This window comes from Lytechinus pictus, chromosome 2 (genome assembly GCF_037042905.1).
Source record: "Lytechinus pictus isolate F3 Inbred chromosome 2, Lp3.0, whole genome shotgun sequence".
NCBI lineage: Eukaryota > Metazoa > Echinodermata > Echinoidea > Temnopleuroida > Toxopneustidae > Lytechinus > Lytechinus pictus.
Genome location: NC_087246.1, coordinates 62262102 through 62284481, shown reverse-complemented (window position 1 = coordinate 62284481; position 22380 = coordinate 62262102). Strand labels below are relative to the sequence as shown.

Genomic DNA, 22380 nt, shown 5'->3' with positions numbered 1-22380 from the left:
AATGAAATACCAATCATGTATCAACCCCCTTATTTATGGCGTAAACCATTTACAGGTAAGTGTGTACAAATGTTTTCCCTTTTCCCCTTTGATTAGAAGAGGTATTTGAATCTATTTTAGTTTCAATTTATTCTCCAAGATATTCATTTGGGAGAAGAATCTAATTTGAGGAAAAGATGGAAGCATTGGGAGTTTTAGGTTTTTGTCTTTGTTTGATGTATCTTTAATTGAAACTTTCATGATACATGCATTTGAAAAGAAATTCTTTAAAAGGATAAAACCTCTATTTGTAGACAAGAGGCAGTAAACAAAAAACTAGTTAGTATATCAGCCAAGGTTTATTACCTAGAATTTACATATTTGCAGTTTAAGATTTAGTTATCAGCACTGGAAAACAGATGGGGGGCCATAGATCCCCCCCCAAAAAAAAAAAAGATAAATAAAATAAAATTCATGACCAAGACACAAAAGGAGAAAGAGAAAAGAGAAGGGTGAAATATGACATCACTTTCTGAATACTATGTCATAATTTATCTCAAAATTAGATTTTTGTTATAATAAATGCCGAAATTTTTGCTTGTCACTTCACTCACAACCAAATTTGCCTGATACACCATGCCTGGCCTTCTCAGTATTTTTGGTATTACACCGGCCCCTGCAATTATAAACTAAAGATGAGCCTTTAAACTAACTATTGCTAATTACTGGTAGTATGCACATGTACATGATTAATCAATTCTGTATACTTTCATATATACCTAATAATATATTAGTTATAATTCACAGATTTCTAATGGCATCATCGAAGTACAACATTGGATTGGAGTACAGGCCAACATCAGTTGACGACTCCACGTCTCATACCATCTCATTTCAGAGTTGAAGTTTCACTAATCTAATTAGATAATTAACCTAAGCTAAACTATTAATCTTAAAGTGTAAATTATTTTTTAGAAGATGTCCAACCATAATACTGTGTGTGCCAAAACTTTTGAAATGGCTGCCAAAGAAAGAAAATATATGATTTGGGGGAATGATTTTATGAAAACATGGAAATCTCAGTCAGCTCTCATATACAGCACCAAACATTCTGAAAATAATTAATGTTTGGATGGACACTTTTGATTTTTATACAGTCCTACGGGACGTATTACGGTATCACGCTCGGTGACTGTCTGTCTGTCCATCCGTCAACTTCTCCTTGTAAACGTGATAACTTTAGTTTAACTTAACCTAGGCTCATAATTTGGTGTGTATGATACTAGCATAGATCCCAGGAAGCCTATTGATTTTGAGGTCAAAAGGTCAAGTTCACAGTGACATGTTTTCATCTTACCCTTCTGCAGTCCTTTTAAATGCGATAACTTCAGTTTAACTTAACCTACATGTAGGCTCATATAATTTGGTGTGTATGATACTGGCATAGATCCCAGGAATTCTATTGATTTTGAGGTCAGAGGGTCAAAGGTGAAGTCGCCACCTTCCACTTTTCTTTCTTGGCCAATAACGCCATTTTCCGCGTTACAGGCGGGCGTATTATGTGCTTACCTTAGCGACACTCTTGTTGTATATTAGGGTGTGCAAGAATGGGCCTTCCTATATTTGCGAGAGGAAGGTATTTGGAGCAGAGCAACAAATCTAACTTTAGGAAATGATAGAATTCGGGTAAAGGAGATGATTTGGATATTTTGGAGTGAAGAACAATATGTATTCAAAATTTGCACCAGCACACCCAGGAAGAGAGAGAGGAGGGGGAGCATGGAGTCCTCTTAAAATAATAATAGTTACATTTCTATAGCACTTGTGTTTCCAAGTGCTTGACATTGTAATTATTACCCTGGTCATCTGATCCTGACATGCGCCTGCACACAGCCTGATGTACTTTCTCCACTATCTGGGGAGCATTCCAGCAAGAGTTCAAAGACTCAATTGCTAGGCATGCTACAGACTTTCGCATCCAGGTAACCATTTAACACCTGGGTCAAGAGTGGCAGAGTGTGGATTGATGCCTTGCCAAAGGATGCTAGGCCGTGGTGGGATTCAAACACACGACCCTCTGATTTCAAGGCAAGATATCGAACCACAACACCATGACGCTTCCATACATACATCACATTACCTACATATCGGGTACACTACACACATGAATAAGTTTTGGATTTGTAGGTGTCATATGAAGAGTTTAAGTTCATGAACTGTCCATACTACTTCCCTCAAATCATGAATCATATACTATTATTTTACATTTTATTAATTGGCAGCCATTTGAGAGAGAAAATGGGTCCACTTGGTCACATCATTTAGGTTAGATTGAGATCTTATAGAAGCGAAACAAATCAAATATAAATTTATACACATTTTGGTAGACAATTTCAGTGCAAGGGGAAAACGGGGCAGTCAATAGAGCGCACGAGAAAATGCTTGGGAAGAGTGCCCGACAGCATTGAGTTAGTAGACATTCGTGTATCATCATTATTGTAGTGTACAAAACATGTAAAGGGAAATGGTGGAGGGGTGGAGGAATAGGTGATTTTTTTGTTGACATTTTAAGATTTGTTTTTCTTCAAGTTTTTTTTTCTAAAATTAGAAATATATCATAAGGTTTCTGGGAAAGAAAAGGTAGAATTATCCTCATGCTCCGCCCCTTGTGTCCTCTTCCAAAACCCCTCATGTTTATACACAGCTGCTTGCATTTTGAGAAGTTTTACTGAAGTGTCCTGTCTTCCCCTTGTGATGTCTTTGATTTAAATGCATTTTAACCTACTGTACTAGATGTACCCATGTTTGGATAGTGTATTAGCGCAAGGCTTCATGTGTATAGCTCAACAAATAATTTTTTGTAGCACTATATATTAGTTTGTGTGTTGTATCAAAATTCAAACTAGTATAGGTTATGATTCACACATACATGTACTTGTATTCCAAGTGTTTATATACATAAGTAGTTGTAGACTGTTAGTATATTACATTGTTTGCTAAGTTTATTTTCATTTAGTTTTAATTAACAGTTTGTAAATTACAGTGGAATCGTATGTGCAGGTGTTACTGGTTATCGATTTAAAGGAACAGAATAAAATATATTTGAAAAAAATTAACCAAAAAAGAAAAAAAACAACATCAGAATGACATTCTGTTTTAATTTTGCCTCAATTTTGTTTTTATTTTGGGGGGCTGGCATAAATCTGAGTTGTAAAGAGGGAGGATTGAGTGATTAAAAGCTAAAAAGAAGTGTTTGATTGCTGAAATGGAGGGGACAAAAATGGGTCAGTCAGGTTATTTTTTTTTGGCCTTCCCATGTCACGGATGATGTGCTACTGCATCTTTTGCCAGTTAAAAATAGGCAAATCAATGAAAATTGCGGTAAGTCTGCACATTTTTTTTGGGGGGGGGGAGGGGTGGTTAAATTTTAATAAAGATATACAATTTGGCAGGTTTTACAAAATTCGGTCGGATTACAGCAAACAGTTTTTTGGGGGGCCTAATTGTAATATCTCAAATCAAAGGACACAAAACATTCATGATGTAATATGTATGTAGCTAAACATGTATGATACATAACTGGAATTTATTCAAAACTATCAGTCTTATTTTAGCTTTTGTTGAAATATGATTTGCTACCAGAGGTGGGGGGGGGGGGGGTGTCTGAAACTATCATGTGAAGAGACTACCCATTGCAGGGATGGAGAGGGGATAAATTCCTCTTATACCAACATCAAGGTTCATTACCCGTGAACACAGATGAAAAACCAAACGATTTTTACAAAAATTGAAATAAGTTGAAAATTAATTTTGAACGCTGAACTCTCACACTCCTGTTATTATCTAATGTGCCTCTAATGGGTTTCACACTCAAACATTTATTTCAACCACACACTAAAAAAAAATCATACTCTCTTATTTCAACCACACACAAAAAATCTTCATATTTGCCAACCATTGCAAAGTTAGTTCCCTACATAAAATTTGACTTTGTTCCTTCAATTCTTATAACCATAAGAGTTTCCCCGACTTGTTGGGTATAAGGGAAATTCATACAAACTCTCTGGCCGGCATTCTCAAGAGGTTTCAATTATACTGTGGTACAAAACCATGGACTAAGCAGATTTCTTGTATTATCATGCTTTAAAAAGGTGCAAAAGGGTGCATTTGTAATTGGAATTTTCTTTGTGCATAGGGTGAAACAAATGTAATAATGTACACAAATCTGCATATAGTCAATGGTTTTGTACCACAGTATAATTGAAACCTCTTGAGAATAGTCCCTTCACTTTCTTGTTCCTTGGCTAGTTTGACTTACAAGGTCAAATATTACTTCACAATTTCATATATTGATACAATCATACTACTCATCCAACAAAAACTTTCACTACAGTTTTCAAAAGAGTAAAAGAACAAATGTTATATCATGAAAATCGTTTATTATACAAAAGAAATCTTGATGCAATGACAAATATACCTGACAGGCGACATGTACAAAACATCAGGAACATTTACAAGGGTTCTCTCCGGCGATTTCAATCAGTCTAGATGGTTCTTTGAAGATGAAAACTTTTTCTCTGATTCGTCAAAATACATATCGTTTGTTATAACACAGATGCCAATACAGTACTGCCATTAAAAAACTAAAACCAGCTTGCTGCTGAGAAGATACTGGTTTTAGTCATGTTGCTGCCATAGACATGGGGGGGGGGGGGGGTGTTTTACAGAATATGACAATGTACTGAAGGAAAAAAAAAATTGGCATCTCCATTATGACATTTTTGAAAAAAATAGCAAACGACATAATGCACCATTCATCGTCATCTATCACCTAAAATGCCATAAAAAACAGTCCTAAAAGAAGGTCCAATTAAAAAATAATTTAAGAATACACTGATTTTGACTACCAATCTTCAGAGGTTGAATTTTATGAACATAATCCAGTACATCTTTTATTCATTTGGCATGTGTATGTAATCCAGAGCTACTTCTGTTGCTGCCTCCCACTTCCCAAGATAATTTGAGTTTGAAGTCATTTGTAAACTAAAAAGCTTCAACAATAAAGAATACAAAGGAATGCTTCACATAGGGTGTTAAAATAAAAAAAATTACAAGAACAGAAATTCAATGATATACAAGCACCTTATACCCCCCCCCCCCCCTCCGGTCGAGAAAACAGCAAATTGAATTGAATTTGTGACAAATACATGGATGCCCCGAGTATGTCAAAATGCTTACTAGTAATACTGGGCACTCTATTCAATATGTATAAGCTTAGTAACAGCTCTCGAAGAAAATGTATGTCAATTTACAATATCTTGTCAAAATATTTATTTTCCTTTCATAACATAATCAAGGTATCTTGTACTTCATATTTTGACATAATCTAATTTTAGACTGCTGAACAACCAACGAAATGGACTAGACGTCTTAGGGGGTGTTGACAAAAAATATTTGCGTGCAATTGTAAATATCAATTACAAAAACTGTAATTGATACATCAATTGCAAGGTCAGTCATCAATTGTAAATATGCACTGTACCTAAAATGATAGAAAATTTCACCAAACACCCCCTCAGTGCCAAATCCATTGCAGCAATGTTACGCTGGAGCCGATGTCTTCCTTGAATAAAAAACATTCATCCCTTCTGAACTGAATGGCGCTCTCTCTCACAGGATATTGAACTATTTACAAAACATTGATGATGATCAAACACTAATTCCTCGGGGGTCCTGTATGTGAAATGGAAAAAAAAGAGAAAAGATGGTTCAGTGAGAAGAAATGAAGAAGATTATGCAATAAGCAACATGACAATGAGCAAAGCAGGTTTCCATTGCTCCTTTGATTGAAAATGACTTGTTCTTTGTCTACAGACGAAGCTGCCCAAATTGGATCTCCCAAGACCACACAAATCTGTTAACTTGGAAGATGCAAAATATTACAAGAACTGAAATATAGCTGTAACTTGGGTGGTAATTTGATTTTTATGCAGACTTCAGTAAATGTGCTTCAAAATCTGCTCTACTTACAGCAGTATTGATGCTGGTCATTCTAGTCGTCACTAAGCACACTAGTTGGGTGGTCATTTTATTGGATTCTATTAGAATTCCTTTTTAGATTGATACAACAACTGAAATTTATGTAAAATAAAGAGGGTTTTTCTAAATCAAAATCATAAGTAACTTTTGACATGGGAATAAACTAATTGTATTAACAGAAGTTACAGTGATATTTCTTACCTCTCATGCCAGGGGGCGGTCCCATACCCCCCATTGGGGGCATTCCTCGTCCCATAGGTGGCCCTCCTCGGAATCCTCCTGGTGGTCCCATACCGGGTGGTCCCATGCCAGGTGGTCCCATACCTGTATCAAGGGAAAGAGAAAGATAGAGGGGGTGAGGGAGAGGGGTATGAGGGAAAGAGAGAAGGGAGAGGGAAAGAGGTGGGAGAAAGGAGATGGAGAGGGAGGGGAGAAAGGAGATGGAGAGAAGGGAGAGGGAGGGGAGAAAGGAAAAAATGGAAAAGGTGAAAGAAGGGATATGAATTTAAAGGAGGATAAAAAAAGAAACATCGTGTTACAGAGCATTTTGTATCTTTATCTAATATTTAAATCATCTATTTGACTTTTCACTTGTTAAATCCAACTTGACCAAAAAAAATTGTGTAGATGACATCCAAAACTAATACATGCGGTACTAAACTTCCTGATAAATTAAACTTTAAAAAAGGAGAATGTAAAACAATGTTTGTCCTCGAATGGTAATCGGAGCAAATTAACAACAACAACAAAAAATTAACAGAAAAATCTAACTCAAACAATGGAAGAAAAGTTGGAGTTTTATATAAAAAACTTAAAAATACAACATATATCATCTGAAAAATATGAACAAGATCCTTTTATCAATGATAAAATTTGATTGCAGAGATAACTTACACAATAACAAAGACAGAAAACAAAATAATAATCAAATGAGAATTAAATTAAGATGAGCAAAGAGGACCCAACACACACTGTCCCCATTCAAACAATTCAACAAGCAAACAAAGAATGTTTGCTTCACTGAACACTCGAAATGAACACCAAATTTGGAAGCAATCACCAACCCTGGTACTGCAGAATATAACCAGCTCGAGAGGTACTCGGACCAGTGGGAGATGGCTTGACTCCATGTGCTACAATATGACAAAACACCACATGTCAAATATTTGTAGTTGATTCCTGATCAACGATATATCACAAGACATGAACAATCCAGGTGACATCATGATGATAATTGAAGCAAATGTTGAAGATGATCGGTAAACTATCACTTCTGAGGTGAACTGAATGTAACTATCTTTTTAATAAAACAATGCCGAGGAAAGATAGCGAGTACAACCAGCTCAAAATAAAGGTAGTTTAAAGGTAAAAGAAAGTAGTTGCAGCAAACAATCATTTCATGAGAAAGTCTTAAAATCAAGGTTAAATGCTACAATATCATCAGCGATCTAGTTCTGGTACGTTGAAATAAAGTTATCTTTGGGAAATCATGAAATCTTAGCTGAAAACTGATAATTCTGATGATCACTAACACAAATATATGGGACAGTGTATTAATATTGTTTGGAAAAATACCTGATATGTGATGGAAATCCATGCTTATTTAGCTCATTTCTCAGCAATTACACACTTTTCCAGAGCCATTTGGCACTATTTTTTTGTTTATACATACTAGCACTTGGGTGATTATTTTATTGGCTTCTGTTTGAACTAATTTTGAGATCGTTCCCACAACTGGTATTTATCTTTAATTTCCATCACCTCACTCCATTATTGATGGGGAACAGGAAACGTACACTTTATCACTGGACTGACTTTTGACCTGTCATAAAGCAAGATTCTCAGTCAATTTACAATCAATCTACACACTAGCACCCGGGTGCTATATCACATCAATAAGACATACGTGCATTAGGTAGGGCTGGGACTAAAACCCGGGTACCCGGGTCCCGCCCGGAAGCCTCGGGTACCCGGGTAGAAAAATCAATACCCGATACCCGAAAATTGCTCACCAGTATAACGTACATGTATTTGATTTGTAATGCGTAGTGTAAGACATGATTGTAACTCATCACAAAAATACACAAGTCTCATTTTGAATCTCACTAATTACCCTCGAAATATCCATAAATATACTAGTTTTTCAATTGATGATGATGTGACCGAGATCGTTCAATCATCGCCATGTTTCTTTTGCAGCGCAGTGACGTCATCCAGCCACTGCGACGCATCCAATTTATGAATGAAAATATAGTGAGCATGCACATTGCAAGCTCCAGCCCCAAGCAGTATTCCGTCAAAACAAGTCTGCAATACTCTGTCACCTCGTACCAAAATCGACCTAGAATTCCACTTTCCTTTTTTTAATATGAATTATGAAAGGTTTTCTCAGAGGATCTGTTTTTTCACCGATACCACGCAGGTAAGCAAATTTTATTACTTCTTGCTTTTCCGTCAAAATCTTACGAAGTAGCGTCGATATTGCATCGTGTTTGTGAGTTTGTAGAATCTATGGCTACGTGAACAAAGTCAATTGATTTCCGGGTTTCGGAGCATATGAAGCGCCAGCCAATCACGTTCTTGTTACCATTTTCAATTCATCATACACCAAAAATGGTAACACCATCGTGATTGGCTGGCACATTTGACGCTCCGAAACCCGGAAATCAATTGACTTTGTTCACGTAGCGATAGATTCTACAAACTCACGAACACGATGTAATATCGACGCTACTTCGTAAGATTTTGATGGAAAAGCAAGAAGTAATACAAATTTGCTTACCTGTGCGGTATCGGTGAGAAAACAGATCTTCTGAGAATACCTTTTATAATTCATATGAAATATAGAAAAGTGGAATTCTAGATCAATTTTGGTACGAGGTGACAGAGTATTGCAGACTTGTTTCGATGGAATACTGCGTGGGGCACGGGAGGCTTGCAATGCGCATGCTTACTATATTTTCATTCATAAATTAGCTTGCATGCATTGGCTTGATGACGTCACCTATGGGGTTTTTCCACCAGTCATATTTCAAGCGAAATGATTTTCGGGTACCCGGGTACCTGCCCGAAAATTACCACGGGTACCCGAAAAGAAAAAAACCCGAAAGTCCCAGGCCTAACGTGCATACATACCTAATAATGAAATGATTCATATCAAATTCATTGGTCAGTTCATTATCAATCATGACACTTGGAACGCCAATATTCCAAGTATTACACCATGATTATACATCAAACATCAACAATCCAGTTAGGTCACAATTCATCCTAAGTTTACACAACACCGGACAAAGGTAATCCTAGAGCTACTTTATGAAAAACAACACTGATTAAATATCCCATTCTGCTCCACTTTTAATTTCCACTCACAATTAACTACCACTACACACATTCACACATGAAAAAGTTTGATTTTTTTTGTTTTCTATCTCTTTCAAGAGAAAAGGTCACAATGAAATAATAAGCATAAATTTGAAGTTCAATATGACCCCAGACACAAAAAAATATTTCTTTTCTATTTTCCCAGAGACTATGGTGGACTAGGGGGGAGAATTTGAAAACTACCCCTTGTACATATTTCAGGAGGTACAAAACCGATCTGAGTGACAAAATGTAAAAAGAAACAACCCATACATTAGCATTAAGTTCAACAAGAATGGTAAATGTTAATTAAAAGAAGAAGGAAAAATACCCCCACCCAACAAAGAAAAATCTGCTTTCTTTATGGTTCGGTGTACATTTCAAAGCAGCAAGAATTACTAAAAGAATATATGAAACTTTGATTACCTGGAGGTCCTCTTGGTGGTCCCCTTGGTGGAAAGCCTCCTGGTCCACCTGACAAAAAAAAAAAAATCATCAACATCACCTTCATGACTCATCACTGGCATCATCGTCAAACACAATACTACTATAGTGCTATTCCATTTATGGGGGGGGGGGGGGGTGCAAGTATGCCTAAAAAGGGATAATTTATGCGCTGACAAGGTAATGCAACTTGCCTTTTACATAAACAAACATTTTTCTACAGAAGCACCCCCAGTTACAGTGCACTGAAGTGATGAAGTCAGACTAATTTATACAGTTCAACAAAATAATTTTCTCCAATCAGAAAAATTAGGAACTTGCAGGATGGGAAAAGAAAATGAAGATGTACATAATTTTATGGTACAGCATAGACAAAGTATCGAAAAACATTTCCTTACCCATAGGAGCCATGTGTGATTGTGATGGGCCGCCGACCCCCCTGACGGGTCCAGACAGTCCTGCTGGTGCTGACATCGAGGCAGACGCTGCTGGGATACCACGTCCAGCAGCACGGGCCATACCAGGTCCACCTCCACCACCAGGCATAGGTACTCTTGGACCCTGAAGTGAAAGAGACACAAATGTAAAGAGGTTATCTATTCAAATTGCCACGTTTGGTCCACATTTATTTTTTCTACTGTACTTTCTGCTTGGTCACACAGCACAATGTCAAATCCTAACTGATTTACCACTTTGTTTGCTAACCATTTAGCCCATTTATCACTTTGTCTATGCTCCAGTTAGGCTACACCCATTTTGTCTAATATCCACTTGGTCTACCACCGCTTGGTCTTTATGGTTAGATGAACCGTTTGTGATTATCATTTAACAAATAATAAAACAGTAAAGAGAAGCGGAAGTTAGATCTGGACAATAGGCTGAATGACACTTGACCAAGTTTGTATTAGACAAAGTGACACACCAGTGTTTAAACCAAACTGATAATAGACCAAGTGGGTTACGCCATGATGGTGCTAGACAATTAGATAAGACCATCTGCTTTTAGTTCGAGTGGATACAAATCATCTGTAACAGTAGCGACTCTCATTAAGAATTGGTGGCGCCCTTCTCGATGGCTGCACTGTTAAATATTTTGCTCGTCAATTTCGCCTGAATTTTACTGATTTTATCGAACATTCGGACTTTCTGGCAGCAAAAGTAGTTGTTAATATCATTGTAAGTACCTTCGGACATACTTGGAAGTATTTTCCTCTCATCTGCCTACGAGAACATGAGCATTTTCAGTTCAAAAAAAGTTCGTCCAAATTTTGTTGGCGTATGTGTTTTATATGTCTTCATTACATGTACGTTGATATATTGCCTACTCGCAATGGCCAAGCATTCCTATTCACGGGACGAGCTATTACGCATCAATGAGCTTGACATTGTCAATCACGGCCGTCAATCTCGCCCTTTCACCGCAGATGAATGGCAGGTATTGAAGGATTTGAACATTGCCCGGCGGACAAAGCGTGGCTATCGAGGGGGTATAATGAGGCGCAAGTTCAATATACAAGTTGTTACAAACCAGCGTCCTAGTCTTCCAAGAATATACCCTTGTACCCCTAGCTGCAGATCTGAAAATCTTATTCTCTTGACAGACAACCCGGTTCATCGTCGTTCTAACCAAAAGGAAGACGACAAACATCTTCGAATGTGTTTGTGGAACGCCAGATCAATGACCTCTAAAGTAACTCAAATCTGTGACATGATTCTAGAGAATGACCTAGATGTTCTCATACTTACTGAGTCGTGGTTAAGAGGTGATGATAATGATCACCACATCATCGCAGATCTGAAGTCTACTTTGCCAGACTATGACATTTTACAGGAACCACGGAAAACTGGACGAGGAGGTGGTATATGTGTGATATATCGTTCATCGATCAAAGTAGTTAAGAACACTTGCCACAGATTTGACTCCTTCGAAAGTCTAGATATGACTGTCCGAACATCGTCTGCATCGGTAGTCAGAATCTACGCCATATATCGACCTCCACCATCACCACAGAACAAACTGACATTTCTCATGTTTTTGAGAGAATTCTCATCATTGCTTGAAATGATATCAGTCATCGACCATACTCCTCTTATCCTTGGAGATTTTAACATCCATGTTGATGATAGGCAGGACCGTGATGCTGAAAAGTTTATTAATGCCCTCGATTCTGCTGGTTTTCTGCAGCATGTCAGCGTACCAACACATAGAGTTCACCCCAGGGCTGTGTGCTCTCTGCAATCCTATTTGTTCTATATACCAATGACTGTCGTTACCTTTCTCAAAATGTCTCTATTCTCAAATACGCAGATGACACAGTTATAGTTGGTCTAATTAAGGAATGTGAACTGTGTAAAATGGTTTACCGACTGGTGTAATGACAATTTCTTAGATCTCAATGCAACAAAAACCAAAGAAATGATATTTGACTTTAGAAATAATAAACAAGTAGAACCAAGTGATTGTCGTGTTAGAATCAATGAAGAGGAAATTAAAATAGTTCATAAGTTCAAATACTTAGGTACCATTATTGACGATGGATTAAAATGGGGAGATCAATGCAATTCAATTTACAAGAAGGCAATACAACGGATGTATTTCATAAGAAAATTGAAGTCATTCCATGTTGACCGCACCATAATGGTTTTATTCTATAGATCACTTATTGAAAGCATCCTCATATTTGATTGTGTGGTTTGGTTCACAAGCTGTCGCAAAAAAGATCTGAATATACTAAGTAGAATGGTCAGACAAGCAGAAAAAATAACAGGACACGACCTAAACTTCACTGATGTATGTCGAAACAGAATACTTGAAAAGGCAAAAGAGATACTATACAATAATGATCACCCATTGAATGTAAACTACGAAAGGATGAGATCTGGTAATAGACTACGGTCAGCACGTTGTCGAACAAATAGGTTCTTAAACTCATTCGTGCCAAGCTCAATCCGAATGCTGAATGAGGAAGGGATTGTATAAGAATAATGATATGCCTAATAATGTAAATTTACCTTGTCGGGTAGTTGATGTTAATTCTTTAAAACAACAATATTGAAAATAAAAATAATATGTAAATACTGATAACAATAACAATTACAAGTGGACAACGCTGTGAAGATTTATAGTACTGATTTATTACAATTCTAATGTAATTTCAATTCAATATCCGATATCTAACTTTCAGTTCAGATTTCCATTTCAATCTTAATTTCAATGTCAATAACATTATTTTTTTCAAATGCTACCCAGTGGGTAGCATTTGCACGTGTATATCATAATTGACTATATGTGATTGTTTGATTTTCTGTAAATATGTTCATTTTCTATGCTATGTTATGTATGTTCAATACCATGTAAAAATGCAAATTTCCACTTATTTATTTATCTGGACAATAAATACTACCTTATGAACCTTATTATGAACCTTATAGAGCAGGGCATACACTGGACCTTCTTATTACAAGGAAAGTTGATCAGCTTATATTGGACCTAGAGTCAATCACAGGACTGTCGTCTGATCATGATGCGATCTTAACTTCCATGAACCTAGAACGGCCCGTGTCTTCAAAGAAAGTAGTAACGTGCAGAAAGTTACGTAGTATCAACTTAGAGAAATTTAGAGAAGACATCAAAAATTCTGTTCTCTCTAAATCATGTGCGTCTAACCTATCAGAAGCAGTTGATGAGTATAACAATGTTCTCCAGGATCTCCTTGACAAACACGCCCCCGCTAAGTTAACTTGTGTATCCTTGAGGCCTAGAGCCCCATGGTACACGGAAGCGGTCCGGAGATCCAAGCAGAAAAGGCGGCAAGCCGAACAAAAGATGGTGAAGACCGGACTTGAGATTCACAAGGAAATATATCGTGATGCGTGTAAACAACATGATGAAACCTTGAAGAAAGCAAAGACCGACCATCTGACCGCAGAAATAGCCGGATGTGACACTAAACAACTGTTCAGATTCGTCAGAAGATTTTCCAATCCATCTCGTGAATCGATCCTTCCAGATCATGACGATGACAAGGAGTTAGCTGATAGATTTGGAGAATTCTTCCACAACAAAATCCAAACGATAGTAAATGATGTACCTGGTTCTTTAGTGGAAGCTTCTATGACATCTACACTTATGCACAGCTTCACAGAGTTTGAGCCTGTCACTGAGAACCAGGTAAAGATGATCATCCGCCAAAGCCCTTCAAAGTATTGTGACCTTGATCCGGTACCAACGTGGCTTGTGAAAGCGTGTCTCGATGAACTGTTACCTTATGTAACTCGAATCATAAATTCATCCCTTTCATCGGGAACCATGCCTGATATGTTAAAGTCAGCATTGGTTATGCCTCTCCTGAAGAAGCCAAAACTGGACCACAATGATGTGAAAAGATACTGGCCTGTTGCAAACCTCATGTTCATTGCTAAGATCTTGGAGAAAGTCGTCTCGGTACAACTACGCGCCTACTTGCATGAACACGGGTTGTTCCCACTTATGCAGTCTGCATATAGACACTTCCATTCAACAGAGACCGCACTTGCCAAATTGATGGATGATCTCCTTCTCGCCGTTGACAGGGGCCAAGAAGCGATTCTTGTCCTACTAGACTACTCTGCAGCATTTGAGACAATCAACCATGAGCTACTCATTCACACACTGACTCATAGATATGGCATTCAAGGAGTTGCACTGAAATGGTTAATATCCTACCTTGAGAATCGCCATCAGAGGATCAGAATTAATGGAACAAATTCTAAAATGTTTCCTCTCCCCTGGGGTGTCCCCCAAGGGTCAGTGGTTGGCCCCCTGGAATTCATCTTGTACACAGGTCCACTGACTTCTATCATTGCTGCTCACCAAGGGATTCATCATGTAGTATATGCTGATGACACTCAGATATACATTGTTGTTAAGCCTGGTGATCAAACGGACGCTGTGGGTAAACTACAGGGATGCTTGGATGATGTTCGACGGTGGTCAGTTGACAACCAGCTCATGCTGAACGGATGTAAAACTGAAATCCTCCATGTCACTTCACAGTTTAGGAAGACCACACCACTCTCCGGTCTGCGGATTGGTGACAATGCTACCTGTTCCACCTCTGAAACTGTGCGTGATCTGGGCGTCACACTGGATGACAAGCTGACTATGAGACAACACATCAGAAACACGTGTCGGTCTGCAGGGTTTGGATTATCCAAAATAGGAAAGATAAGGAAGTATCTGGATAGAGCGAGTGCGGAAAGACTTGTACATGCTTTCGTCACAACACATCTTGATTACTGCAATAGCCTCCTGATCGGACTTCCCAAAACTCAAATAACTCCATTACAGCACATCCAAAACGCCGCCGCAAGGCTCATAACACGCTCAAGGAAATTTGAACACATCACCCCAATTCTCCAATCCTTGCACTGGCTTCCAATCCAACAAAGGCTACAATTCAAGATCCTTCTCCTCACCTTCAAGGCCAAGCACGGCATCGCACCTGCATATCTCACTTCACTGATCACATCCAAAGCGACTACTGGTTCCCGTACACTTCGTTCTTCAGCACATGCACACCTAGATCTCGCACCTGGACCCCGCACCTGCACGAGATACGGCGATCGCGCCTTCTCTTCAATTGCACCCACTCTCTGGAATAGACTTCCTACCCAAATCCGTGATGCTCCTTCTGTGAATGCTTTCAAGAGCAGACTAAAGACATTTCTGTTTAATTCTTCCTTAATTTCTTAATATCTTTATTATGTGGTACTTAAGTTATTTAAATTTCATTATTATTATGACTATATTATGATGCATACATTTAAGCAATTTTTGTGTATTCAATGATAGGGCGTAACATTTTCACCTTAGCCATACTTAAATGAATAGATTGAATTTGAACTGATGTAATAATAATACCAGAACATGCTATCAGTAATGTATATAATTATGTTGAACTCAGATTTTTGTTAAGTTATATACATGTTTACTAATTTGTTATTGTAAAGCGCATTGAAATGTTAATGTAATGCGCTATATAAATGTAACTTTTATTATATTTATTAAGATTTAAAATGTTCTACCTGGATCACCTCTGCTGTGGAGATGAAAATCAAAGCAAATAGTTTGTCAATTTTTCTCCCAGTATTATTATAGGTCTGAATTGCAGGTAAATTTCTAGATCTATTTCCCAATACTTCACAGCAAAGTGTATCCTGGCTTTCTCTTAAGAAGGGCCTTTATTCAACAATATGGCATTTTCCTTATAACACGAACTGCATCATTGAAAGAGGGGAAGTTTACGCATCGTGGAGAAGCAGTTATGATCTACACAATTCATACCAACGAGGTAAGAATGAAATCTGTCTGGCCAGGAGTAGTTGCACTTGTGTGGCTGTCTTCAGAAACAGGTTTTTACTTTACTTACCTGTCACATCTGGCTACTGATGAAGAGTGTGACATAACCAACTCATTTCATTGGTTGTTATTCTCAGCCTTCTGATTTATGTCTTAAAGTACAATGTAGGGCTGGATAGCCGATGTAACCAGTCCAATTTCTTGCAAACAGGTGGACCACTAAAAAATAAATACCCAAGAACTTCACAGGCAAAACTGACAATTAAGTCTAAATAATTTCAAATTCTTTAAATTTGAAGTGGGGGCCCTGCCCTGGACAATACAAAGTACAGCTGCAATTGATGGAGAATGAGTGTCCTGTTGAATGACACAAAAGCACTTACTGAGTCTTTTGCTGGCCCTTCTACCGTCATGGAAACAAGATGTTCTCCTCGAAGCAGGACCAGGCCAAGTACTCTCTTCTCCTCTTTAGCAGGGGCCTTGGCACTCTTGGCTCTAAGCTTTCTGAACTCTTCACAGTCACCAAGAACAATGTTCATGTGTTTGTCAAAGGCAAGGAATGTACCTGTGTGGAAGGAAAAACAGTTTTCAATCAGAATTTCGTCGAGATGATAAATACAATCGAATCTAAATTCTTTACGTCAGTTGGATGACCTGTGTAGCCTATCTCCCCTTTAAAGTAAACATGAGGTATACATGTATAAATAATCACATTGAAACGGGTCACTTTTTAAATAAAAATAAAAAAACTTTTTACATACTTTACTTTATTGGATAGGTTAATGTCAGTATTAAAACCATTTCCTTCTTGATTTATCTGTAACTTCACATTTCAATAATTAAGTTAATAAGTTTATTTTTACTTTTCTACTTCTTTAATAAAGATGTTTATTCGCATCTTACCAAATGGCAAGACTATAACAACACTAGGCCACTTTTAATGAGAAACATTTATACCTAAAACCTTTTCTAATGCCCCTAAACCCTTTTTCTTGACAATACACATGTAATCCTGTAATGTCACTATAAACTTTTCAAGAATATTCCGGTTTTTAATCAAGTTTGTATTTTCTAATATAGGACTGGCTTGATTGAACATACCCCACCCTAAGAAAATATTTTAGCCCCTCCATCCTTGACTAAGCCCTAAGTCTCCTCCACTTGCTTCTCTGCATATCTTTAGTTGCCCCTTCACCTCCATCTGGCCACTTCTTTATCAAAGCCCCACCCCCATCAAAGAACCCTATAACACAGGGATGAAAGGTGTGATTCCTTTTCCCTGACAAATGATAATTCATATTCACCAAATAGTGAATAAATATTAAGGCACAATAGCAGATTTGTTGTTTCGTCATACTTTGGGCCATCACTATCTTCTTACCAATGAATGTGCGTCCATCCTGCAGGTTAACTCTCATCCTGTAGTTGATGTACTGCACCATCTTTGATGTCCTGCCCACCACCTGGAACAAAAAGATAAAGATTTTTTTCCCTTTTTATCCCAGAAAACAAAACGAACATGTACTTCCATAATAAAAAAAAATTCTTTCACATAATTCTTTTACATAGGCCTACATATTTTTTTAAACATACAATTTAATTCAATTTCAAATTTTTAATGAATAATGAAAAGAGCACTAGTGATGCTTAATTCATAAAATAATTTATATACCTCTTTTTATTGGTGGGGTTATTTTTCCATAAAATCAACCTTTTTCAAGATAAAAATATTTCTCCACTTCACCTCTGAGAGACATTTCATCAGCAAATTTGCAACCATGCAGTGTCAATTTTATTGCAATCAGTCCATTCCAAGGGTAAATCCAGGGGTAAAATCCATGATTTTGACTTCCATATGACCCTCGCTAATTTTGGACTCCAAAAGATCGATGACCGAAAATAATCTCATAAGGGGGAAGTTATTTTTGGCTAAAATGACAGTATGTTTAATCTATCACAAAAAAATCTGCAATGGCCACTGTGGGGTTTCCCCACGGCAAGAAATTTGACACCATTCCAAATATGGCACTCTCCCAAATATCGGACATCTTGGCCGGTTGAATTGGAAATGTGTGCTGTAAAAGCGCACTTGCTTTTCAGAACAGAGGCCCATGAATCTAAGCAAAGATATCCGATTTTTAGAGCCAAAAGCGGTCAGTTTGGTAAGTGAATAATAATTATTTATTGATTTCTATATAAAAATTGATAGAAATAATCAAAATCGGCATTTGCAAACCTGAAATTCAGCAACTATTAGGGGTTTTAGAGCGCAATTGAAATCGCCGAAATTGATCGTGGTGCCAAGCTGCGTGGCGCACACCACTCCTTCCTTGTCCGATATTCGGCAAAAAACTAGCTTCTGATCAGTAGAGGAACTTGTCCATAAATTGGGATTGTCCCCCCAAAAAAATAAAAGAAAAAGATATCCTCTGTCCTCATGTCTTGATAAATTGAGATTGTCCTTGTTTATGGGAACATAGATGGCAATTACAGGGAGTGCTAAAAATAGATTCAGTGACCTCAATGCCCCCCAGTTCAATGTTTACTTTATACGACTTGTCGTCTTCCAATAATCTTGTTATGAAACCTGAATATGTTTACTTGACTAGCGCACTTGATCGGTGTCTGCACTTACATAAACTTTCCTAGATTTCTTGTGTGGAGAAATCTTTCAAACTGAGACAGTCCCTGTAATTGTAAACTGGGACAATCCTAACCCAGGACTCGCCCGTGTATTATTAGGCAGAGGATACTCTCCAAAACGGGGTAGAATGGGGTCGCAATAGCACCCAAATAAAAGGGGAAAAAATGAATTTTTACTACTAATTATTTATAATTACGTATTAAATTTTAGTATTTGTGAAATAATAATTTTTATCTATAAATTGTTCTTCAAAACGGCATCGCTAGTTGGATGTATGTCATCACAAAGCGGTTCAAGGGTCAGGTCTATTGTCTTTGCTTTGTTGACAAACGGATCGAGGGATCTACGGGAGATCGGGTCTGGTAAGAAACGTCTCATTTTTACCATTTATAGTGAAATAATTTTTATCCCTTTATACGCATTAGGCGCCTGAAGGTTCATAGATAAATAAAATTCGACCCTACAAACCGATTTCACCCTCTAGTCTAACTATGGATTTCCTAGGAAAATCCATCTTTGTGTACATGTGTCTCTTATACATATATCAAGGCTCCACATTAACTTTTTTTTGTGGTGGCCCGTTCGGGCCACCAAAATCATCAAATAATTTTTGTTAGTGGCCCGATATTAAAGTTTGGTGGCCCGAAAAATATAAAGAAACACATTAAAAATTAATAAAACAAACTTCTGAAATATTAATTCTGCAGCCACTACGCTTAGTTACTTTCACTTTATCATCTTGTATGTAAACCTTGTTTGCTGTTATTTTACTTTGCTAATTGGCTTGTGGTAAAATATAAATTGTTTCTATCATTGTAAAAATGAAATGATTGAAAGAGAATAAATGAATTTTATTGTTCGCAGGTTGTGTGGACTTTTTTTTTAAATCTCCGTATAGACACACACTCATATTGGTAAAGTAAATAAATAGTGCATAGCAAACTCAGATAGATGTACAAAACAATTGTTTTTCATTTCTTCCTCTTTGAATCCTAAAACCTAGATTATGCAGGCCCCAAATCCAGTTTATTTCTGTTTTCTCTTTTGAAGCATATTATAGCAGGAGAAAATCACATAAATATATGCTGCAAAATTAGAACAATGCATAAAAGGGGGAAACAAATGAAAATAATTTTCAAAAAGTATATTACAAAAAGAAAACAAAAATAATAAAAGAAATAAGTGAAATAAAACAAAAGAAAGAAAATGAAGAAAGAAAAAACAAAGAACAGGGAAAAAAAGAAAAGAAAAAATTTAGAGAGAAAAAAAAAAAGTGAAAGAAAAATGAATAAAACAAACTTAATTTAAACATGGGGAAAAGGGGAAAATTAAGAAGCCATTACGAATATTTTTTAACAGCTGTGGCAACAGTCTATTCTGACTGGAATATAATTAAAAGCCAAGCAAATAATGTTCACTTACCTTCTGGGAATGGCACATTTCTATTTTTATATCCTTTAGTTTATTTTTTTTTCAGTAGAAACATATTTTTTAATCAGGCATATTCAATGGGAAGGGGTATAAATGGTTTAACCACTGTAAAAAAAATGATAGAAAAAAAAATAAGAAGAAAACAGCAAAAGTTATATCTGGAAAAAAAGTGTGAGAAAAGTCCTTCCCTATATTTGCCAAAATGTTGGAAAAATTCACATTTCATATCAATGAAATGCCTTCCCAAAGTATTTACTTTCTCAAGAGTGGTTTAAGAAGTCATTTATAAACAAGAAAGAAAGAAACTGTCTGTTTATTTTTGGCTAGAAAAGACACAGCTTCGAAAGAAACCAAGTATCAACATACATACAAATGCACATGTGGGACTGTGATGTACTTGCCTATGTGTTTTTATGTGTTTTAATTCATTTGGAAATCGGTCTTTTGTAGTCAAAAGAGAGGTCATAATTCCTCTTCTTAATGCTTGCAAATAATCAGGGTACACCAAATTTTCGTAATATAGACTGTAGAATGTCATTTCATTGGTGTAAAATGTGACTTTGACTCAGATTTTCAAAGTTCTGTGGAAGATTTCTTAGCAGCAACATTTTTTATCGGAGCTCCATCTAGAGCACAGCTGTATGCAGTGGCTTCATGCAAAGCTCACGCCAGCCGGCGTGGCTGGCTGGATAATAGCTACTGTATGCTATAGCTGTAGGCCTAATATGCAAACTTTGTGTGTGTGTATTTGTGTGTAGATCAACAAAAAGGGCGCATGACGAATTGGGTTGCAATTTGAACTGTAGAAAGTTGATAAATGCGTGCAAAATCGGGAGAAAAGTTGCGCTTCTTTGAAAATTATTGGTTGTCCGATTCGGGCCACCAAAACTTAACATTTTATCAATAATGGTTGCCCGAGGTGAATTTCTGGTGGCCCCAGGCCACCGCTAATGTCGAGCCTTGCATATATGGACAGGGATTCAAGACTCCACGATGAAGAAATATATGTCAAAATATTAAAAAAAACATCATCATCATGATCATGGAGTCCTCAAGACTACATGTAAGTAGATCCTAAGTAAATAAATTCTGTTTACCATATTCTTCCAATTGTTTTTTATGACATTACTACAATTCAACATTCATACCACAGAAAACATAGATCCTACATGAATTATATTTGATTCAATGATTGTATTTTTGTTTTGGATCAAATGACTGAATAAAATGAACTGAATTGAATATAAATTAAAAAAAATAAAAAGTGTGGATATTTGGGCACTTTACTCTACAAGTTACAACCATTCCCGATCGCGATATTCAGAAACGCAGGGGCATATTGACCTCAAAATGTGACTGAATTTACTTGCCATGACAATTTTGCAAGCAATTTCTGACTCGAAGTCGGCCAGTGTGAAATTGCATTGGCGCCGTAACATCACAAAATTTGTGAAGAATTAGATCAAGTGCAAAGTTCAGTTTCAGATTGTTTTATAATTCTTTACAACACATACAATTTTGAAATTTAGTCCAACAGTTTTTTTTTCAAGCTCCCGAGGCTGAGCTCCACAACTCAAAAGCCAAAACTGGATTAAAATACAATACAATGAATTAATACAAGTTACAAGAATCAAGATCAGAAGATACCAAAATTCTTTCTAACAGTAACATTAACAAAGTTAACGTGGAGCTCTGCGTTCCGTATCTGGCTTGAATTGGCCAAGTAAGGTAAGGAATGCAGAGCTCTACGATTTAGAGCCATATTAAGTTGAAAAACAACAACAGCTAATTTGTTTTCAACGACTTCACAAGTCTCTATGAAAGCCGAATCAATGCCATTTTTAGTTTCAAAGAGAAAACCGAAACATACACAGATATGTACATGTGGGACACCGTTTTCGAATACACACATCCCCGCAATAAGTCACAAATTGTGAGCTTCATTAGATAAATTAAAATAAATCGTAATACATTTCATCGCATATATGTATATTATTCATATAAATATATAGTTACCATTTTGAAAGATTGTTATAGCCCCGATGTAGAAGGATATTGACTGCTTTCGTCGACCGTCACAAACATTCGCGAAACGACACGCTCAGCTAGCTGGCTCGAGCAGCGCGAGCATATATGCAAA

General features: G+C 37.0%; 1 protein-coding gene across 1 annotated transcript; it reads right to left on the bottom strand.

Moving 5' to 3' along the window:
* Nucleotides 1-4398: 4398 nt before the first annotated feature.
* On the bottom strand, nt 4399-22363 carry LOC129253845 (small nuclear ribonucleoprotein-associated protein B'-like). The gene is made up of 7 exons (XM_054892272.2): nt 22257-22363; nt 17547-17628; nt 16549-16730; nt 10224-10386; nt 9808-9855; nt 6220-6342; nt 4399-5712 (listed from the first exon to the last, which is right to left on the bottom strand). The coding sequence occupies exons 1-7, from the start codon at nt 22257-22259 to the stop codon at nt 5696-5698; spliced, it is 618 nt and encodes a 205-aa protein (XP_054748247.1). The 5' UTR covers nt 22260-22363; the 3' UTR covers nt 4399-5695.
* Between the last annotated feature and the right edge of the window lie 17 nt (nt 22364-22380).